At 43.5% G+C, this 23,959-nt stretch overlaps 1 protein-coding gene across 4 annotated transcripts in view; it reads left to right on the top strand.

Moving 5' to 3' along the window:
* The window catches only part of TLN2 (talin 2), a 598,939-nt gene that overhangs the window by 23,427 nt on the left and 551,553 nt on the right, over positions 1 to 23,959 (top strand). For all 4 annotated transcript variants that reach the window (XM_086959469.1, XM_086959467.1, XM_086959468.1 and 1 more), the window contains exons 2-4: positions 11,063 to 11,160; positions 12,283 to 12,412; positions 22,755 to 22,907. In XM_086959469.1, coding sequence (XP_086815595.1) covers positions 11,063 to 11,160; positions 12,283 to 12,412; positions 22,755 to 22,907 — 381 coding nt within the window. The remainder of the gene's footprint in view (positions 1 to 11,062; positions 11,161 to 12,282; positions 12,413 to 22,754; positions 22,908 to 23,959) is intronic.

Raw genomic sequence — 23,959 nt, 5'->3', positions numbered from 1 at the left:
GAGGCAGCACCTGCGCCACCATATCCCACACAGAGTGGGTATAACAGCCACACAGACATGTGGTGTTTACCAATCGCAGTCCCAAGCTGAAGGAAGAAAACATCTTCCCAAGAGTGTCCAGTGTTTTGGATTCCCTATCAGGTGGTGCGTTAATGAATGCACCATTGCAGGTAGAAGCTTGGACCACCCGCTCTCAGGGGTGGGGTGTTGGGAGAGGAAAGATGGGTCGCCCGGAGCCGGGCGGTGGCGTTGGGCAATACATCCTAGCCACAGTAGGAGGAGACAACATGCTATGGTCTGTTGAGGAATCCAGACCACTGGCTTCCCAAGTTTCTTTCTCCAGTCCGGGTCAGAGCCTAACTGGTCAGTTAGAGTGTCTCCAGACTCCTCCCTGTTCTCCTCACCCTCCACTGGCTGCCAATCTGGTCTAAAAGACAAGGGCACATTAGTACCTGTCGGCGCGGGTCTGGTGTCGGTTGATGCCAGTTCGGATCTGCGTCTACTTCGAGGTGGAGGGCGGAGTCGACGTTAGCTGGGGATACAGCTGACGCCCACTGCAGATGTAGTGCAGTTGAAATCGATGTCGGGGGAGGTGTCACAAGTCCAACCGGCGCTGATCTGGATCCAGGCCTGGCTCTAAGGGGACCCTCTGGGGCCGGGGCTGTAGCAGCCTGTATCGAAGGCCCAGGGCCCCAGGCCGATACGCGGGCCCGAAGGCGTGCCAGCGGAGTCGTACTGCCCAAAGATGGCATGCATCGCTATGTAAAATTGACGAAGCTGGGCAGGGGTCGCTCCGGGTCCCGGGAAGGGAGGGAAAGCTGGAGTCGACACTTTGGGCTCCGCACATGGAGAGGCACCACCTGCATCCTTTGTCGCGTCAGCCGACGGAAGGGGAGAAGTCGAAGAGCGGCGATGCTTCTTTGACTTCTTCTTGTGCTTCATCTTACCTGACCCTGAGTGTGAAGACTTGGAAGAAGAATGATGATGGTGGCTCTGCAACCGGTCCCTCGACTTGCCACGCGACCTGGACCTCGAACAGAGTAGAGCCGACTACCAGGCCTCAAGAAGCTTTCGGGACCGCTCCCACAAAGACTTCGGATTCATGGTCCGGCAGTCTGAGCACAACTTGGGGTCCTGGTCGCCCTCCAGGCAACACAGGCACACGCGGTGCGGATCCGTCACCAACAACAGTTGGCTACAGGAACCGCAAGCCTTGAAGTCGGGCTTCCATGACGGAGTCGAAGACTCCAAAACGGTGTAGACAAAAGTCAGCATAAATGTCAAAAAGTGAGATACTGCTCTCTCCGGATTTGCGCTGGCTGGGGTAGAAAAATAAAGACCCGACATCAGCGCGCAAGGCAGCGTCTTAGTAGCTACTTCGACGACATCCTGGCAAACATGACACCAACGACGAATGCGAAGTCAACCGACTCCACGTTTTGACGTGCAGGGGTACTGCTGACAAAAAACTTTCCGGATCCACTCTGACGCCTGGGGATAATTCTAAGGTAAGGAATCTATAACTAACTGCTTCTTTCAGATATCACATTTTTTGCTTAGTTTGATTTTAATTTGCCTGAAAGATTGCCCTTAGTTCATCGGCGGAAGGAGAAGCCTTGGGCTGTGAAGTCTGCCATGGTTGGGGTCAAGCTATGCCAATATATTTTGTCAATTTTAGCGCATCTGTGTCTTTACAGACGCGGCCGGATTATATAAGAATGAGTCGAGTTTTGGTGCCAAAAGGTACAGCCTGGCCCAAAGTATTAAGTCATTCCCACTGTTAATGAGGTATCAAGGGACCCAACACATATTCAGAAAAGATAGCCGAGAACACATGCGTAGTTGTAAAGAGTGTAAATAATTCAACGGGTGTGTCCATAGATGTCGGTATTCTCAAATGATTTAGTTGTTCCAGACACAGGCTAACAGCCAACACGTGTTTCGTCTGTTGGACTTTATGAAGGCTTCTGGTAGACCTGGGTTTACATCATACATGTACTTGGCTTGGGTGTTATCAGAACCAGGTGATCGCTTGTTCTCAAATTGTTTATGGCAATTTGTGCTGATACTGAAAAATAAAATTGGTGTTGCCATACCCAAACAAGTTTAGTAGCTGGATGATCCGAGAAAATTTGATCTTTGAATCATAAAAACATCAACAAGGAGTCATTACAACACAATGATATGGTAACAGTAGTAATGGGTCAAAAAGTACACAGGACGCACACAGTAATTCTGGGGGTAGATTTATGGATTGCAAAGGCAGGAGTGTTGTGGCCTGGGGCCAAAGATATGGTGGGCTTCGAAAATAAATTAAGGGGGTGGGGGTGGTAACTGTTTAATCCGATATAAAAAAAATGTCAATATTACCAAATTAATAATAACATATTTTTCATGTATTTGTTATTTCATCTTATCTTTGGGATATAATTATTGGCCAACAAAAACATATCTTGGAACACTATTAAGGGCAATGCCTAATGATGTTTTTAGTCACATTAAAAGGTGGATGAAACTAGCACATATCAGGCCAACCCACCTTAATATTTCACACCAAATTTAGGTGTCACAGAACATAGTTTTCCTGATGGTGGATCCACTCCTGGCTCTGATAAGGGGAAGTCCATTGCGTGTACTCTTTCTAGTGTCCATAAAATACCAATCCGTTTGGGCTTCACCATTCAGAACAGAATGGTTAATTCTTAATATTATTGTCATTTTGACACCCTTGCACCCTTGAAATTGCATGAGCAATTTGCGAGTACCTACTGGTACTCGTAAATTTCGCATGCAATTTCCCATTCATTCCTACGGGCCTGTAGACCCATAGGAATTAATGGGAAGGCGTTCCTTAATTGCGAGTCGCAATTTGCGAGTCGCAATTAAGGAATGTTTAGAAATCACTATTTTTATAGTGATTCCTACATGCATAGGCTTTTGCAATTCCTTAATTGCGATTCCTTAATAATTGCAATTAAGGAATCGCAAAAGCCGACCTTTATGCATGTGCCAGTTAGTGCTCTGGGTGAGAAGCACATAACACAATGACTGAGGGAGTCCATGGATGTAGATGGAGGAGAACGTTATCAGGGCAGCTATAGGTTAAAGCAGAGTGCAGCCAAAGATACACAGCATGTGAGAGAAATCCAGGCCATATTGTACGTTTTACCAAACCGAGGCATACAGCTAGAGGGAGGCAAATAGAAATAAATGCGTAGGCTTATGGAAAGGAAGGGACTGCTGTTCCCTGAAACAATGTGATCTTGAAACATGCTAAATAGTTTAAAAAGGAATTTGTGTTGCAACTTTTTTAGGCTGACTGGCCACGCCCAGGATGAGGTTGGCTAAATGTAATACTTTTTGTTTGACCTAAAAACAACAACAAAAATATGAAAACTACACAAGTTAAGAACTTAGGGACGTTGTAGGGAAGCAGAGGACCAAGAAGAAGTTGGGTGGGTAGGTGGACCAAAACACCAACACAAGAGCCGGCTTATTCAAAAGGATGTGTGCGGCATGAGGACAATGCCGTCTCTTATGACTCAGAAGTCTACAAATAGCTTGTATGCATCCTTCTGCAAGCGTAGTTTTTATCTGTATTGTGATGTTTGAGTAAGAAACATAATCACAAATCGAAGCAAAAGAATTATGATGTGATGTGATGAGAAGAGGGCTCACAATAATCATCCCAGTAGTTTGGGAGCTATCTCTCTTGCCAATCCATCCCATTCTAATAAAGTGTATTGAGAAGCCGCGGGTTGACCGCATGAGGGCCTTTAATGGGAGAGAAAATACATTACGTCACTAAGTTTACTTATTTTATCAGGCTGGAAATTGAACCCATGCCTATCATTCAACTGTACTAATAATTTAGTTTATGATCTGCTGCTCAATGACAGCCAGTGCATAAATGTAATAAGCATAATGTGTTTGACATTTATATATCAATCATCTAATAACAGAGCTTTTGTTCTTGGCAGACCCCTGCTGTGCATTCTCAGGAGTCGCTGGTTTCCTTCACATTAGTTCTCCATTACGTTGTAAAAGAGATATTGTGTTTCTGGTTTGACTGCAAACAGGAGTGTGCACGCATGTCTGTACGTAATTGTGCAGGCATACTTATACACATTCGTTTTTTATATGCACATGCATGAGTCTGTGCGTGCATGTTCATTACTACATGTGTGATTATTTATTCATGCAGGTTTAGAAAGTTAAATCATTGTGACTTTATGTACAGGAATAACTGATAATTTAATTCAAAGGTATAATATGTAATGACAATAAAAACAGTCCATGGCATGTTCTGAATGTTTGTAAAACATGCACAAGCTTTTTTTTTTAAAGTAGTTTAGTTTTAATACCCCAAATAATTCGTTTTCAGTGTTTATGTTAATTAAACTTTGTTTCAGCAATCCTTTGTCAGGATGAAGGTGGCATGGTCCCCACGAGCCTCCTATTTCCTTATATCTTAATAGTCCCCTGTTAAGGCTGGTCCACATTATATGACCCACTTGCATGTATTAATGTTCCTTAATGTGAACCCCATTGTTACTTTAAAACTTCATTCGTGGAACTCTGGCGGTGCCTGGATAAACCAATGGCTTCCTTGTTCATTTCAGTATGGGATTGCTTACATGTGGATAAGTATTAGACTGGCCTTATATCAATCTTATGATTTCTCTACTATATGATCGCTTAGACTCTTCCTCTTGTTTTATTAGTAGGATGTGTGAGGGTTGGATCTTTTACATTGGTGTAAATACTGTTTTAGACAATGGTATAAGTAGGCCCTATCATGTTATCCTAGTATATCGGGGCAGACATAGGTCTTGTCCAGAGCAGCCCCTTTTTAGGTTTTGCCTCGCCGAAGATGCGCTCTGCGCATCTTTTCGGCGCAGGCGAAATCCTGTTGAGAACCGTAGGGTGGCTTGGTTCGGCCCTCGTCCTTGATTGGCTGGCTCCGTAAACGGAGCCTTGCCATTGGACGAGGGGCCTGTCCGTCAATGCCGGACCAGACACGGGGGCGTTCCCGACATTCTTTGGCTTTTGCCGACGTCACGGGACGCCGGGAACGCCCCCGTGTCTGGTCCGGCATTGCCGGCACTTCTGCGTCTCTCCTGGTCTCAAATGGTCGTGAATTTAAGAAAGTACCTGCACTCCCGACCCGCACCGTACGTGTCACATTAAAAATCACATCTGGTCGTTAAAATAAACGTCCACGTACCTATACTTGCTTATTAAAACACTGCCGTAAATGGAATCGATGCAAGTAGTCTGAATAAAAGACGAAAAGTACTCACTTGTCCACGAAACATCTAAAAATAAAGCTGCTCTTCGCATCACATGAGTCTGCCCTCTGTTTTTGAGCGGATGCGCTACAAGTTTCTTGAATAAACAGAGGCAAAGCCAGTTTCTCTGCCCGTTGATTCGATCAGCTCGAGACTGGTGAAACCTCGTGCTGCAGCCTGTGAGCGGATCGAGGGCTGTCCTGCCATTTCCAGCGGTGGGGGTCGGTTCTCCCTGAGTGCTGCTCTCAGCAGTTGGCCAGCGGTGTTGTAATTAGACCCCGCCCCGCTTACTGCTGAGCGCTACAGAAGGAGTTTCTTGGTTTGCTTCACGTAGCATAATCGTGCGTCAGGTGGCAGTTTAAGACTTATGAAGTGACACCACGCGACAGCCTCTCTGGAATGACGTATCGCAGTTGTGTCGTCACGAGTGAGCAGTTAACGTTATGAAGTGACGTCGTACAGCAGCTGTTGGTGTTTTGGAGTAACGCCGCGCGGCAGCTGCCACTGTTCCGAAGTGCAGTGGCGCAGCAGCTGTTTGAGTTCCAGTCTCCGGGCTCGCCCTGCCCTGAGCGGCGGAGGCAGCACCGCGAGAGGAAGGAGCGCGCACCGCCCCGCCCCCGGCTGCCAGCAGCAGCTGCACGGGCTGCGCCTCGCTCCGCACAGGCTCCCTCAGCCCCAGCCGCCGCGCGGCTTCCCCGGCCGCCCCCATGTACGGATCGGACAAGCCCGCCCTGGACATGATGGACTATGGATTCAGGGTTCCCGCGCCCAGCGGAGACTTTAGCCCCTTCAGCGCTAGCATTCCGGCCACCAAAGTGGAGCTGACTGTTTCCTGCAGGTGGGTGTCCAGACTGGGCATAGGGAAGCACTCACGAGCAGTCTGGGAATACATGTGTACACGCTTTGGCTTGAGAGGTGGGTTCCATTGGACCTCAAGTAGCGCTTTAACCATTGTCGGGCAGCAGCAGTATTCTACTCAGACAGGCACAGGTGCTGTCACTAATGTGTTTAATGCAGGTTTGTTGTCACTGGAGCAAGATAGCGGTTCCGAACATAGGAATGCACTAATCAGGACGTGGTTGCAGTCATTGAAGAAGGATTGTACACACTAAGGCAGGTTCGCTGACATTGACACGATTGCATTCAAGCAGAATTATAGTAACTAAGGGGGTTTGCTGCCACTGACAAAAAAAGTGCGTTCGCTTTGTTTTCTGTACTAAAGTTAAACTAGAACTTCGGGCACTAAAGCAGGTATGTTTTCACGTTAACAAGACAGACTGCAGTTTCTCTGGATATCACTTATTAACTCAGGATTAATACAAGATTACTGTCACTTTGGCAGAACTGCGCCCCCTGAATCAGGATCACACTCAGTAACAAGATTGTGGTAACTCTACTGCTACTCTCACAAAATTGCTACCACTCTGGTAGTATTGCTGCGCGCAAGTAGGGTCGATGACTGTGGAATAGGATTGCCGTCAGTGAGGCTGATTCAAGTCACTCCCGACAGGACTATCCTCATCCAGGCAGGGCCGCAGTCAGAACCATATCTTCCTGAAAGTCTCCAAATCGCTTTCCTAGTGTTACATTTGTTCAAAGTTTTTGAGCGTGCTTGCTGCCTGGTTTGTTCTATCTATAGATTTTGTGTACCATGCAGTGCGTGTGTATGCCTCTTTTCTCTGGCCAGCTTGAGGGATCCTTGCTCCTGTTACTCGTGAGCATCTCTAGCTGCTTCTTGTTTGAACCATGGGGCGTTATTACAGTAACCGGGGGAGGATTGCAGCCTCTCGTACAGGGCTGTAGTGACTCAGCCAGACTCGCTGCCTCAAACCACATTGCACTCACTTGGGTAGGATAGGACTCACCATGTCAGGGTTGCAGTCACTGATGCAGACAGGTACCTCTGCAAACGGTAGTGCAGTTGTTTTGAGGCACGGGTTGCACAGGAATCTTTATGGGAGTGCATTCATTCTTTGACAGAGCTGTTGACCTCTAGGGTCCCACGGATCATCTGAGGTGGGGTTTCGTTTTCTCAGCCAGGATTACATTCCTAAACACGGGATGCCCCGCTGTTGTTTTAGAGATCGGTTCTGACGTGAAACCCTAAATTAGCAGCACTGTCCGAAGACGCAGATTATTTACTCCTAGGGCGAGCAAGCGCTAGATATCGATTACTCCATAAAATGGATCATTCGTGGCGGGGTGGGGAGGAGAAGGCGGGCGTGACAGTCTCCATGCCTCATTCAGCTTGATGCCCCTTCTGCGGCACCTGGACCAACGAAAGCATAGCAGGCTGTTTGCTGTATAGATGCTAAAAACCATTGACCCTGTGCTTAGAAACCCTGGAACTATTGCTTGTGAGGATTATCAATATTCATTCCCTAGTGCCCAGGCTATCGAAAGTCCTTCGATGCTGAACAGGTTTCTTTTTGTTTGTGCGCTATATAATCGCTAAATAACAGCAGCATTGTGATCAAAAGCTCCGAGACAGCTAATAAAACAAACCTGTCTTCGCTTTCATTGTGGTTAGGAGTGTGAACAGGTTTGCAGTTTTTAACCGCTCTTCACCTGTTGTGACTTGAATGATCGGAGCAGATGTGCTGCCGTCTACAAACTGACTGCCGTGCACGTTAGAGGCAACCCCTGGCACCCCATCTTGTCTTCAATGGATGCACATTTTTTTTTTATTGTTGCCTAATCGTTTATAGTTTTTGTTTCCAGAGTCGACTAGCATATTCAAAACAACCCTGCTAATGCGCATTTTCTTCTCCATGTTGTAGTTAGAGTTTACCAGGGAGGGAAAGACTATTGTGATTGTACCTAAGATATCTGTTTCGTGTACACCATTATTCACGTTTGGAGGGAAGCGGGCTGCGCGTTAACACAAGTGATGTCAGCATTTCCACCTTGCATGGATTCAGTATACATGTTTATTTGGCAGAATAACATCTGTCGTTCGTTGAACGAGATCTATGTACGTAAATCTAGGTCAGTCTGGGGGATAAACAAGAGAACTCTTAAGTGATGGTGGTTGGATTACATTTTCTTCTCCCTACCAAAGCACAATATACCTGGAGAAGAAGAAAAGTATTTGCATCTTACAAGCATGGAAACATTGCGAGAAATTGTGGTTATGGTGTTCATGTCATTTTGCGTTCTTCTCCTATCACTTGGACCTTGATCCAAAAGAACCTCTTGGGAATCATCTGCACATGTGAGTCAGTGGTAAAAGATAGAGGATTCTGATTCAATGTATCTGTGATTGAGGAAAGCTCCCATAACAGGAAGTCTTAACATTCCTGACCGTAGAATCCAAGTTTAAGACAAACCAATGTGACTTATCAAGTAATTCATCATGTTGGCAATTTTTGACTTGCATTATCTTTCTTGACTCGCATTAAATGTAGCATACTTCTGCTCTGTGTGGGGGGGGCTCTGTGTGGGTGTATGTGTGGAGGGCGCTGTGTGGTTGTGTGGGGGGGCGCTGTGTGTGTGTGTGGGGGGGGCTCTCTGTGGGTGTTTGTGTGTGGCATTTGCGAGAGATTAAGCTATTGGCATTGTAAATGACAATGCCATTTATTTATGTTAAAAAAAACATAAATAAAAATAATGTCAAGAGCAATGCCAATAGCTCTAACTTTAACAAAGGCAAAACCATTGCATTGTAAATGCTTGTTTCATTAATTGCATTGGTACCTGAGAATCTGCAGTTGTAGTACGCACACGTTTAACCAAAGAGGACGTGACGTGGCAGAAGTCCAGTCTTAGTCTCGCTTTGTTTCTGGAATTAAACATGGACAGCATAGATGAGTGTGTATTGTTGAAGGGCGAACCATTGGATTTGATAACCTGCAAATGGGTTATGGATAATTGTGGTCTGGTCAGCTGACCCTATCGTTTAGCAATATTGCCATGGCTAGTCCTATTCTGTGTCTAAGGTCTGATGGAATGGATTTTTCTTACACCTTCTCTGGTTACTGATTGAGTTTTTCTATTTTGGGTTGTGTATTTCAAATTGTATTCATTATGGGTTCATGCAGAATAACAAATGGGGACAAAAGAACAAAAAACATTAACATGTAACATTGGTTGTTTGCGCCGTGTCCCTCGATGTCTTTGAACAGTATGCATGAGTGTTGTGATTAAATGTGCAAGTAGCCTCACTCTTTGCAGTGGAACGACTAATATGGTGTCAGGGCAGTGATTCTGACAGTCACTATAAAAATGTTTTTAGGGTTTCTGTCACTAGATTTCACCCCCAAAAAATATGAATTGATGGGTAGCACAACATGAGCACAGACTACCTTTGGGGTATTTGTTTTGTTCCATAAAGGCAGGTGTGGTGACCTTTTAAGTCATATTTTAGAGTCACTCCTGACCTCAGAGCCTTGTCAAGTTATGATGCAATTTTGAACAAGGCTAGTTGTAATTATCTTGTTTTCTTTGGTCTGATAGTCCTTTGACTTTTACTTTCAGTGGCATGCAGCATTGAGGACCTCCTAACACAGTAGAGATGCAACTGCTCATAATTCATAAGTAAAAAGCAATGTGCAAAGCAATCAACAAAAATAATTGACCTATCTCCACAACACCGGACCAGCGTACCTAACAAATGACTCACCTAATACACCCCGAACCACCAGATTCGCTCCGCTGACCTCGCCGCCGTACACGCTGAGCAACCGCCATCGGCAGATCGTTCTCCCACCTCGCCGCAAAAACATGGAACACCCTCCCCATCCGCCTACGACAGACCCAGGACCTGCTGGCCTTCAGGAGCCTCCTCAAGACCTGGCTGTTCGAGCAGAGCCCCCTCCTCCCCAACACCTTGAGACCCTCACAGGTGAGTTGTGCACTCTACAGATGCACCGAGTGATTGATTGAAGATGCCAAATTCACATGGAGATGAGTTCGAATGGCTGAACACGGCCCCAGATGCAGTAACATACTCAGTGAATTGTGCAATAAAGATCCGAAGGACCCCCCCACCTGTCTTATGGGACCCTTCGAGAACGTGTGTAACTAAGTGACATATGAACCAGGAACGATTGCAGAAAAAACTTTCCTTCAAAACTTGGGATAGAACATTTGAGTTGCCTGGCCCTGAAGAAGCCCATAACTGGGTGAAACGTGTTGGCTGCATAGAACTGTGCTTCGACTGTAAATGAAAAAAATTACGAGAATAAAAAGAAATCAAAGGTTATAAAAAAGGCCTCTCGATTTACCTATTTGTTATTGATTGCTTAGCACATTGCTTTTTCCTCATGAATTTTGTATATTTCCTCTCTACTGTTTTAGAAGCTTGGTTATGAATGGAATATATTGGTGGCTAGCCATTTGAGGTGGCCAACAATTAGTTTTGTAATCCAAAAAAGTCTATAACACATGTAGTAGTGTGGTACACGAGTCCCCTGGCTGCCAAAAATGTTGTCCCTATATTGTCTGAAATTATTCTGTTGTAGCCCGTGCAGCGTCTAGAATTTTCACTTGCAGACAAAGGTATCCAAAATGTGACAGACTTTGTGAGTTGGAAAGATGTTAGCGAACTTTATGACCTCTGCAGGACTTAGCAACTAAAATTATACATTTGCACAAATGATCCTAATACCCCTTAGTTTTCAAAACTATATTTATGAGGAAGTTGTGGTCAACTTAAGAATGAGTTTTTACTCATTCATTGTTATCAATTTTTAATATTACCTATACTTTAATTTGGTGTGTCGTACTCTTTTTTTGGATTTTAACACACACTTCTTTCCTCTCTTGCACAGCTTTTGACTATGGGTTGTTTTTGTCCGATGAAGATCCTCGGAAGGGTATATGGCTGGAAGCTGGAAGAACACTGGATTATTACATGTTACGGAATGGGGTAGGAATATTCCTATGAACATCAAGTTATTTGTTAGTTGTCATAAAGTGATAAAATGTAGTGTGCGCTTTCCAACTTTGCACTTGAGTATTCTCCTACAATAGATGATTCAAGCGTCTTAATTGGTTAGTGCATGTCAATAAAATCTAAATCCTCTACGAGGGTGGTTTCTCTTACTTATACAGTGGTCACATCAACACACCTACTCTCGAGTGACATAATGGCTCTCACATATGAAGCTGGGGATGAAAAGGAGCTCACTTGGACTTGTGGAGGACAACATTTAACAATCTTTCAAACTCTTGGGGTAGAGGTTTTACCAGTGCGTCTAGTACCAAGAAGTTTCATATTGTGGTCACAAGTCAAGAGCTGCACCTTGCAGCAGGTCGACAGTTTATCCGAAGATGATTACATGAAGGAGCATTCAGAAGGGTTGCAACTGTTTGGGAAACGAAGCACAGAGATTAGCTGAAGAGTGAAACTATCAAGAGCTTTGCCTGCCTGTGTGTGGATGCCTGCCTTGGAGGATTCATATACCAGGCATGTTTTCTCACAAACTGCCCCGTTACATCTTCTGCCTTCTCAACTTTAGAACCTGGCATGTGAGGCAAATGATAGTCTTTCCGTTTGTATGTAGAGTAGTCCACGCATCTATAACTTCAGGTACTGAGCTTTGTATCACTACAGGATAGAGGTTACTGGTAATGAAACCTATAAATACCGTTAACCCCCACTTCGTAGTTGTGGGGCTATGTCTTGTCAAAGGCAAGAATTGAAACGCTTTATTGGAAATTCTGAGGCTGGCAAGATACACGATGAGTAGGTTATAGCAGTGTGGGAGTTGATTTTGGAAGGGAGCAATAGAATGGGAGACATACTGTAACGCATCAAAGAGATCTTCAGAAAGCACGGACTGCAGTAGAGTCAGAAGTATGTCCTAAGGACCGGATTCTGTTCCATCCCCATATGTATCTGAGGCATGTGACCATTCCGCCTCAGTAGGAAGTTATATTTCACTGAAAAGTGTGTCATGTCTTGTTGCTCTGTGTTTTATTTATAGAAAAATATGTGGATAGTTTCTAGAAATGTATACAATATGGTAATATTTGTCTTGTGTTCTAGGATATCCTGGAATACAAAAAGAAGCAGCGACCTCAGAAAATTAGGATGCTGGATGGAGCAGCGAAAACCATCATGGTGGATGACTCTAAAACTGTTGGAGAATTGCTGGTCACCATTTGCAGCAGAATAGGTGAGTTTGAAGTGGAATGCACTGGAAGCCATTAGGATCTTTAACAATATCACTCGCTATCATTTGCTAAGATTCACACTTCAGTCACATTATATATTAAGAGTTTAAATTGGATTGATCTTTTGACTCTATTGAGCATTCTGCATAGACTTTTCACAACACCATAACTGAGCAACAGGATTTCTTATGCAGAGTTTGTAAAGTACTGAAGGGATGGCAAATGTTGTAGGGGTCCCAACATAACCACCAACAAGAAACACACTGAACTCAACTCTGTGACCACTCCCCGATAAACTCTCACTCCGCTCCTACCCACTATCAGAGCAGCACTTCCATCATGTCCTTTTTCATATGAAAAACAATGCATATGTCTTTGATTTAAACTTTCTCTCCACAGTACTCAGTTTTAGGTCCACCTGAAATAGGTTTCTTTCCGACACGCGCCTCCCAGCATTCATACTTCCTCTGTCTTCCCATGCACGCTGCCCAACCTGCCTTTTTCACTCCTCAAATCCCTTGGAGATCATGCCCACAATTAATTCACCCAACTTCTCCATTAATCGATTCATTACTTCTAGTGAGTGCTGAAATAGGAATTCTTGAGTGTACATACTCGCTATCCTGGAGTAGCCATTGCTTAAGAGAAGTGCTGCTGCTTTTCCATTAAAAATATTACACCAGTGCTGAGAAGTGGTGGTTCTTAACTTCCTGTTTAAAGTGCTGCTTCCAGACTCTAGGCCTCACCCCGAGAGTCCAGACCGGTCTCGCCACTCCGTTCAGTCACTTCCTTGGTTCAGGGACCAGCTCATAATGCATTAAATGTGAATCATCAGCTGCATCTCTTCTGTCTCTGCTCGGCTGGGTGCAGTTCGGATGCCCAGTTGTCTACATAATGCTGTCTTCATGAGCTGAGAACAGCTTTGATATTGGTGTTGAGATTTCTTGTGCTTTGTTGAACAAAACAGTGGAGGTGGGTGGTTTCCTTCTCCAAAATGTTTGAGATTGAATGGGAGCTCTCAGACGAACGTGTGGTTTTCTTGAGGTTCAGAGTATGCTAGAGCCTTCGTCTTTACTAGGTGCAGTTTGGCCCCTTCCTTTCCATGGGAGAGTGAAGGGGGCACAGACACAGAAGAGGACAGATGCCTGAGGCTTTTCCTCATGTCTGCACTGACCTGCAGACATATTTGGAACAAAAGGCATTCATGGAATGACGACGAAAGTATACCTTATATGTCAGGGCAGTGGTATTGCACTTGCCATATTGTATTCATGAATACAAAAATCAATAAACTCTGCCTCATAATAGCCTTTTGATGTAGGAGTGAGTGCAATACAAGGTGTTCGTTCGTCCATCGCCCTGAGTTTTTACGGAAGCATTGCCGCTCTTTTATCTGCACCTGTTGCTAGTTTCTTGAAAAGGTTCCACAAGAGAATGTATTGGCCATCCTCGTTCGACAGTCCTCAACCTTTAGCTGCATACTAGTGTTTTTATGTAAATGCCACATGACCAGTGCTCTTGAGTAGCCTCACAGCATGTTGGGGCATCTTACAGACCAGTTATTTCATCACATGGAACAATGTCTTGCTGTCTGATTAAATATTTTTGTTTCTCACTGTTTTATCACTCCAGGTGCTCACTGTGACCAGCACAGGAGAAGGTTATTTCCCAGCTCACTCTCCACACAGTGTGAGTCCAAGGTGACTCCAAAATCCATGTCTCTAACATCTACCAAGAGGTTTAAAGCAACACAGCTCACTTTACCCCTTTTCCACATGGACGCTCCACGGAAATCCTTTTACGTACCTCTCCATGGACACCTTTGTAGGACTTGTGCTTCATGTCTTCCTTGGTCTTGCTATCCAAGGGGCCTAGGGAATTGCACAGGGGTAGGGCAATCTTGGCCTCAATAACCCAGCATTGGGTGTCATGGGCACAGGTGGGCTTCTATGATCTGGTCCATACAAACAAGTGAGGCCTCTGAGAAGGTTCTTGGAACCTAACCCTTGCATGTAACCACAGTCCCTACAGAGACTTGGCAGCCTGGAGTCAACAAATGAGTAATGGCAGAGAATCCCGGTTACTTCAGGTAGCACAGGCTGTCTGCCACTCACCCACCAGAGGACTGCAGTGGGGGAGGGTAAAATGTGGCATCCTTGGGCAACCAGCCTCATGCGTGGTTTGCCTGCTACGTCTCCAGCAGACAGCACATGCAGTATTGCTATATCCCTGCTGACAGCTACATCAACTGCTGAAAGGGGAAAAGAGACCGACCATTGTGGTCTAATGCCCACTTCATGAAGAAGGGCCGGGGAGATTTCCTTTTCGATTTGGTGGGGTGATGCGTGATTAGTATATTGCTCCTCCAGTCGAATGCATGGTCACTTTTGTAGCAACATGTAGTAGCAAATAAAGAACCTAATATTAGAACTTCAGATGTCAAACATGTAGTTTAATAGCTGTTCCTGAAAGATTGCATTTTACATTCATGCCCTGCTGGACTTCCTGTGTTTTCTATTCCGACTTCCTAGCCTTTCTTCTGCTCTGTGGGAGATCTCCTGCCTGCTAGGGCAATGCTTATGAACACAGCAGCCTGTGCATGGAAACAGCTAGTTATGTGGGATGGGGCTTTTACAAGACTACAGATTAAAGACCGCATTCTTCACTCTGTCCTGCTCCGAGAGTTAATTCAAAACATCTGTTACAAAAAAATTTTTTTTCCAAGTCTATAAACTCATTTTTGATAATCAGTTTATAACTTAGCTTTTCTGCCCTGTGTGTGGGAAAAAATATGTTTTGTCGCCCAAATAAATATTGGGTTTGTAAAAAGCGCAATTACTTCTTAAATGTGTTTCTTCTCTGCATTTCCCGTACATACGTTTTGTTTTAATTTGAGATATCTTTATACCTTATATTTATGTTTATACTTTGCTTAGAAACGTTCACAATGCAGTTTAAGTTTCACACTAGAAATCCCAGTGCTGCTGCATAGGCTAGGCCTTGTTACGACTGTATGCTACCGTCTTGATCACAGATGTCTGTGTGTATTGTGTACACTCATATGGTAGACGATGTAAGTGAAATCACCATCAACATGTTATCATCATTCATAACAAAGGAAATAGATGCTATGTTTTTATATCTGAATACACTTAAGCACGCCTAAGTGACACAAAGAGAGCCCAGAAATGGACTCCTAAGCGAAGGTGGGTCCGCGCTTCAGTGCCTCAAAAATGAGCCCACCCCTGTCCTACCTCCTCCAAAGTTTACATGGGAATCTTAGGAGACAGGGTCATCGAAAGATGTTGCTTTCCATGAAGTGGAATACATAAAGGCCATGATGGATAGGCATGTGTTGCTTACCTCTGGTTTTTCATTGATTGGCTTGAACAGTGATTATATGAAAAATTACTCTTAACAACTTTTTCTATGCAAGTCAACAGACCACGATGGTTTGTTCTTGACCGAGTACAAGAGTTTATCGTTTGTGTAATATTCATTATCTCGGGCTTTATCCGAGTTACTATAGTCATGCGGGGCACAGGTGACACTTGATCGCTATACGTGTAAGAAAGAGGTATGCCAAGAACAGGAAGGGCCGATGCTAATGATTAGCGACTGAGCTCATGTCGGCAGACTGCCCACCATATGGCAAACTGTCCGTCATATGTGACAAGTGGGAGACTTTGGATGATCCAGCGGGATCTTCAGCCACAATTGATTTGTGTTGGTTCAAATGATTTCTTAACTAAAAATGGGACTCCATCATACTACTCACAGACAAAGGTTGCAGACTTGCTTTAAAAAGACTGTCTACCACTGAAGTTGGGTGTGTGGGTCGCAGCTTTAGTTGTGGTAAACAAATCATCTTCAGCCAAGACATTGAAGGAGTGTAGGTAGTTTTGTACGGCACGCCTCAATGAAATGTCCATTATATGATGGCAGGGTGGTTGGTGCGTAGGCGATCATAGGTCGTTGAGGGGCTGTAAGAAATTAGACACTCAATGTATTTGCGAGGCAGGAAGCCTGAGTAAATCGAGAAAGCGCTCGTTATTGTGATAGTAGTGATGTAAGATGGCAAAGTATGCTTCGGTTGAGCTCGGGCCCAACCAAGATCTGTCCACCGTATAAGCACTTTAACTTACGGAACAAAAATAATCTTCTGACCATGCTCCACCTATCCCTTGGTTGAGCTAAAGGCAAAAGAGAAGTCAAGAAAATAGTGGGATGCTGTTGAAATTGTTCTGTTTATAGATGGTTTGGTTGTAATTGATACCGTTGCCTTTAGCTCTGCATGCTACAGACCGGATATTAACTTTTTTTTAAAGCAGTAGTTGGTGTTGTCTGAGGTCTGGCAGTCGCACTAGAAACGATGCATTGGATCATGTATATGGCTTCCAAATCCTTGTGATGTCTGTTCCTGGCCTCCCTGTATCCATAGATGAGGGCTCTGGAACCACTTCTATTTTCACTATACTTGTATTCTATGATTGTTGTATTACTGACCTACCTCCAGCATGTCGGTCGGTGGCTTGGCTACCGCCCCAGAGGTAGAATTTCCAACACTGGACGGTCCAGCCTTTGCAGCATCCACAAAGAAAGCTGATGGTACATGTTGCATTCCGAAGCATACAGTAAAGCTGAGGACGGTACTGTCTTTTCTGTAGATAGCTTATCGGGCAAGAAGATGGCAGGTTGGTAACTTTCCTTTTAATAAGGCACTGATGGATCATGTTTGGCACAGACCTGGGATGAATCCCAATCGAACCCAGCATGTATATAGGTTTGTGTCATGAAAATACCGACCTGCTCCCTTGGATATTGTCCATTTATCTGTGCATCCCTTCCCGAAGCTTTTAATTGTGTAAGCTTCCTCAACAAACTTTGATGCAGATAGAATTGCTCCTGTATTGCCTCGCATAGTCAGAGGTTGAACTCTCGCAAGTAGAACATTTTTACCTCTGGCAGCTTAGCACTGAAATCATTTAATGCAACCTGTCCTTCCACATCTCTATGCCCACGCTGTTTGGGAAATGGATGCCTTCAGAGCACAGTATGAAATACCTTTCTGATGTTTGCACTAATGGCATAGATATGGTCAAGCAATGTATGCATTTGGGTTCAGACACCGCAAGCAGGTTCTCCCTTCCATTTATTCAAGGGGGAGCTCTTCCAGGATACTTATATGTTGATGACAGATGGTTGAGGTCTTGGTCACATCTTGGTCGCACCTGATGTGCCTAGGAGTATATGGAATAAAGAGCTATGTGGTTTTCTCCGAGCTTTTCTCTCCCATAATTAATGAGAAGCAGATTTTGGTATTGACACAATAAAATTATGCACTACCTTAACATTCCAAGGGTAGGTTCTCTTCCTCTTTGTACAGATGCTCTGGAACTCTGTTGTATGCTGAGAATTTGGTCTCTCTGCAACTCATCGGGCAGAGCAGGCACACTAGTCTGTGGATTATCTAAGCAGGCTCGTGTCTGTGAGTAATAAGAGGGAATAGGAACAGGATGTGTTTATTCCAGCTTTTTCGGAGGTGGGACGTTTCAGAATTCGATCTGTTAGCCACAGATTTAAGCAAGATCCCCCCTTTCTACAAGGCACAGCAACCTTCCATAGATTCTCTGGGGATGCACATTATTTTCCGAAGTCATACCGTGTCCACTACATTTTTCTGCTGGTACCTAAACAGCGACTTGAAAACCTGGTATGCTACATCATTAGTGTGTGCCACCGAAAATTAGTGACAATCGTTGAAGTGCACTGCAACCGTTTCTTGGACACCATATTAGTATGTCTCAAGAAAGAGTTTTGAGGACCAATTACGACCTTGCTCGCTATATACATAAAAAAAGGTAAACTAGAAATACTTTTCAAACGCAATGATTCTAAGACAAGGATCTAAGATAGGAGATGGAAAGGACCCAGTACCGAGAGAGCTCTAAACGGTAGTGCCATGAAACGTCTTTTCATTTACGGAGCTGTGAATGCTGGTAGCACTCAACCCAAGAACTTGTTGAACTAAAACCATATACATATGTTGACGTGTGACAGACATAGATTTTTCACATCTCAATGAAAAGGAGGAGGGAGAGGCATTGATGGGTCTGTGATGTAGCTTGAGGTTGTAAAGAGGGCAGATTGGATTACCTCTTTTTTGGATTCAGTTAATAGCCAAGACTTTATGATTTTACAAAAATTATATCTCTAATATACTTACTTAAAGGAACTTTCAGTCAGCCCTCTTCATTCATTGGTTTGTTATATCATTCACATGTTTCTTCCTCCCATGAAAGCACACATCATGGGGCAACCCACTTTAGCATTTGGCTAATTTCTCTGTGAGTGACAGATATTCTGCCCTTTCACAAGGAGCCCATCCACATGCAAAGTCGGTCACGTCAGTGCCAGGGACTAACTACTATGATACTGTGTGCTTTTTCAGACAAAAAATATTTTTCTTTTAGCCATTTTTAGGTTGCAGCCTACCAGACAGCACAGTTGTCTCCTGGTTTGCTAAAGACGTCTAGGGTCCCCGTTCATAACGTTTACCTAGGAATGCATTCCACCCATTGATTACTGGTGGCTTTGTGGTTTGTAATTCGCATTTTCTGGATTTCTATTTGCTGGCTTTATTTGCTTTAGGTTCTCCAGGTTCAGTTCTTCCATCATGTTGCCTAAAGCGTGTTTACTGTATTCTTCCACACATTTTTCTTTCTGTAAACAGGCCTTTAAATCTTCTTCTTATCTTGTCTCATTTGCTGTGCAATTAAAGACCGAAGTCAAATGTCAGGCTTTGTCTTACTTTACTTTCTCTACTTCAAAGTGATAGGATTTATGTGATATTCTTGTTGGATACTGGGGGTAGGAAAGAGTGTTTTTTCTAGCATACAACAACATTCAAATGAACTGTGTAAGTATTTCAGAATATATCCGAATTAGGAACATTAATAAAGCAAATTTATTGTTATTTCTGAAATATGTTGGAAACCATTGCTTTAAATTTTATCAAAATAAATCATTATGCTGGGTGATGCAATTTCCACAATTGTACATTTGTGCACTGTATAGTTTTATTAGTAAAACTGTATGTTGGTGCAAATATAATGGTAATGTCAATTGAAAATATATATTGTCTGTAATGGCAGTGCGCTACTATACCATGCATACTCCGCTTTACTCTATTCTACACCACTCCACACCTCTGAAATCAGGTCTGCACCACTCTACACCACTACACTGTGCAGCACTCTATTCTACGCTACTGGAATCTATGCCACTTCAAGCTACGCCTCTCTACTCTACTTGTCCCTACTCAACACCACTGCACTCTTTGCCCTTGCTCTCTACACCACTCCAGTTAGTCTACACCAATCTACTCTGCACAACTCCATTCTGCGCTACTCTGCGACATTGCACTCTTTGCCACTACACTTTATGCCAATACACTCTACGCCAGTGCAATTTCCTCTGTAATGGTCAACTCTATGCCCCGGCACACCACCCCAAGCCACTGTACGCCGATCTAATCTACTCTGCACTCTGCCACTGCACATACGCCAATCCACTGTACGCCACTCTAATCTACGCCATTACACTATGCCACTCTATGCAACCGCACTCTACCATGCACCACTTCACTCTACACTGAAACAATGTATTCTTCGCCACTACACTCTACACCTGTCTACTCCACTCTATGCCACCCAACTCTATGCCACCCAACTCTATGCCACTCCACTCTATGCCTCTGCACCAGGGCACAAGTTCTAAAAATCGAAGTGGGGGTACTAACCAGGTTAGGCAGTATGCAAGTGAAATCATGACATGTGCCATCAGAGCGCATGATGTCCTGACACGTGATATTGCATGTGACATCACTGGAAGTGACATCACTGGAAGTGACATGAGTACATTTAAGCGCATTATGAGATTTAACAAATGAGATTTGGCGTCTGATAGTGCCAAGAAAGTGGCGTAATCCCGATGCAAAATCTGGGCCTCAACTAATACACTCAGCGTTTTGTTGTGTAAATTCTTGATTCTAGGTTCTGCTTTTAATTCCTTGTAGTCTTATAGTCAACTTCAATTTAAATGTTCAACTTTAATTTGTTCCAAATCTGGATTTCTTTTCTAACATTTATCGACCTGAATCATCTTTTCTTTACCTAGAGCAATCTACGCCTCCACCAACTAGTAGAAAATTTGAGCTGAAATTAGAAACGTTTGACAACCTGTGATTATAAACAAATGTCGCCTCGACATTAGTGCGGTGTTTTCTGTGCCCTTGGCTCCTGCTTCCACCTCCAGCCTCCTGTCCTGTTCCTTACAAGGTCTGTCTGTCTCTGCTTAGCTCCTGTGATCGGACAGTATGGTAGTTAAGCATCAGAATGAAATAGCCCAAATTACACAAATATTTCCCCACTTTCCCCATCATAAACATGTGTTTTTTATGGGCGCTGGAATATTATTCTGGGTTAGAGGCTTTTGGTTAGAAAACATGTTTGTTGAGGCTTGCTAGTTGTTCAGGGTCATACAACTGAAACTAACCTAGGACAGCCATGTCTCTCAGAGGTCCTCCGTTACTGATCTAGGACACATTAAAGTCCATCTGTAGGTTGCTTCATGGTAGTCTCGTATGCGAGGTAGCCCAGTAGGAGCTACTTGTTTGCAACGCCTGCCTTTGGCCCTGCAGGTAATGCGGTCATTAGTTTGTCAGTTGACATAGATTTGTGGACCGTTGAAACCTTTGATCATATGGCTGAAGTTATGACACTGTAAATAACTACTGTTTGTTTGTGCTGTCTCTTATTTGGTTTACAGTATTCTTTTCTATTGGTTTTTTTTTTGGCCTCGCCTATTGTCAGCTGGCCTGTTCACAGTTGTGGACTGTACCAGTGCTTGTGTTGGGTTTTGGGCCAGCCCATTGCATATTATTGGTTGGCTTTCTTGTCAGTTACCTCCTTACTTTTTTGATGGTTTTCCTTCCTCTTCTTCTGTTGTCCCTCCCCTGCAGTATAGCGTTTTTACCATCCTTTTTTGAGTTGTTGATTTGAGTCCTTTCACTGCTTAATGCAGAGACTTACTTCTTAGGTTTCGCCTGCACAGCGCTTGCACTGTGCTCGAGAAATCTATTGTTTTGAATATAAACTTATTATGTTATGTTAGGCTGACTTGTATAGTGCGCAGCTCCCCCAGTGAAGTGGCGTTCCACTATTTTTCATTTAATTCTACCCCACTTCTATCCATCGCTCCCCTGCGCCCTCTGTTTGATGCCCCCTTCCCATTGTCTTTACTCACTCTCCCACCTCTCGTATCCCACCCTGGCTGCATTTGGCTTTGCCAGTGCTCGATGTTTAGAAAGACACTACATCAAGTAACATCATGGAATGTATCATCTTGCACCATGCAATGTGTGCCCCTCTTAAGACTGCAGAATGTATATAAAACAATGCTTTATGGACTTTCTAGGTGGACATTTTGAAATTAGAGATGTTTTCTATGCTTTTAGCATGACTGGTCACCACTACTTGTTAAGTTAATGTGGGGTGCATAACAAAAGATTCAAGCACTGGCAAAACCAATAGTTGTTACCAGAAAGCATTAGCAAAGCAAGACCTAGTGCCAATGCCCATGCTTATTTTAGTTCAGCAGGTTTCCGCATCTTTCTTCAGCTTGTTTCCATCTTGGATTTAGCAGCCAAGGTCAGATCCTTATGATTATCTCTGCTAAGGAGTGTCTTCTGAACCCCTTACATCTCATTCTTTTTTTTTTTTACAGCATCATTAGATTTATTAGAGATTATAGTTTCAAAAATATTAACTAGCATACATGTACATCAAAGAAAGGCTTAGAATGTGAAATAGTATCTGCAGATCATGCGTGTGATAGAGCTATGACAAGACCGTTGTTGTTTGTCGGGTCATTGTATAGAAGCTCTAAGGAGTCATTGAATGCTTTGGTTAGAAAAGGGGTATTTCAATCTGTTCTAGAAAGTGACAGGCTCTTCCTGAGCATTTAATGAACTCCATTTGAAGTAGATTTGACAGCTGATAGAGTGAGTTCTTAAAGGAAGTGTGTGTGCTATTGTTACTGATCTATTCATAAAGTGGAACTTCACCTAAAGTAGTCTTCAAATGCAAAATTTTCTCCACTTTTCAGCCAGCTCTTCATGATTAGGCCCTGTTTTCCAGCCCCTCACAAACATTTGTCGTCATTTATCCTCGCCTACATCTCCCATTATATAATTTGCTCCTTATTTGCAATGTGTTTCGCCTTTTTTGGTTTACCCTTTTCCCATGGTAGGTGAAGTGTTAACACTTTTGCTATTTATTTTAGGAATTACAAATTATGAAGAATACTCTCTAATCCAAGAGACAATGGAGGAAAAGAAAGAAGAAGGAACAGGGACTCTTAAGAAGGACCGCACACTACTCCGCGATGAACGAAAGATGGAGAAACTAAAGGCAAAGCTGCACACGGATGATGAGCGTGAGTAACATTTGGAGTTACACAGATATATCTACACGTGACAGTGGTGAGATTTAGAATTTCATACGCATGGCTCTGAGGGGACATAGGAACCCCACTGGTTTTAAGAATGTATTTAAAATTAAATCCTTATAAAGAAATCGTAGAGCCCAGAAATCATGGCAATGTTGAGATCTGAAGAGAAGCAACCGTGGGAGAAGAAATCCGCATATCAGACAGCTAATTAATTTTTGCATTTATAATTAGTTTTATTTTGAAATGGTCTTTTTCCAGCTGAACAGTACATCTTGTACAAATAGAAATCTTTGCATAATATTAATTCCAGTTATCATTTAAGGAATACCTTTTTAGCTTAAAAAACAATTTGTGTAAGGGAGCAAAAAATAATTATATTTTTATATTAATAGTCATTGCGAGATTAAACAAGTTGTTTCTTGTGCCAGTGGACAAAAAGTTATAAATATAATTTAGCAGTGTATTTTCTGCAGAGAATGCCTATCGCTGCTCTCAGTGGGTATGGTGGGGGACCTCATTCGTGTTCAATGAATACTGTTGGTCCAGTCTCGCGTAACAGATGTGCAGTCATCTTGCTGAACCTCGAGGAGAGGATGTTCAGTCCTCATTTGAACACTGATAGTGAGTCTAGTGAATGACTAAAGATGGTAAGGGTGAAACGCCATGCTGTTGAAGGCACGGGTTTTCTCATCTAATAGACTTCTTTTCAGGTACGATGTTTGATGTTCTGATGGTGGACTGTTAAAAGCTGTTGTAAATGTGTCATGAATCCCAAACTCCATGACAGCTAGAAGCTCAGCATGCTTTCGTTTAAGTTATTAAGCGTGCTTGAAATGGAACGAACCAAATAAAGGTTCCCACTATATTATATTACGTGTCACTCTAAAGAGGGATTCTTGTGTAGCGCAGCATTATGAATAGAATTGCACCTCTGTGCTATCTACGACATGGGATGGGTGTGTTTACACCAATGAAGATCTGTGTAACAGAGGTATATTTTATTATTTTTTAAGCGGTCCAAGTGTGTTAACTCAAGG

This window comes from Lissotriton vulgaris, chromosome 2_2 (genome assembly GCF_964263255.1).
Source record: "Lissotriton vulgaris chromosome 2_2, aLisVul1.2, whole genome shotgun sequence".
Classification (NCBI taxonomy): Eukaryota; Metazoa; Chordata; class Amphibia; order Caudata; family Salamandridae; genus Lissotriton; species Lissotriton vulgaris.
This window is presented reverse-complemented; position numbering and strand designations above follow the sequence as displayed.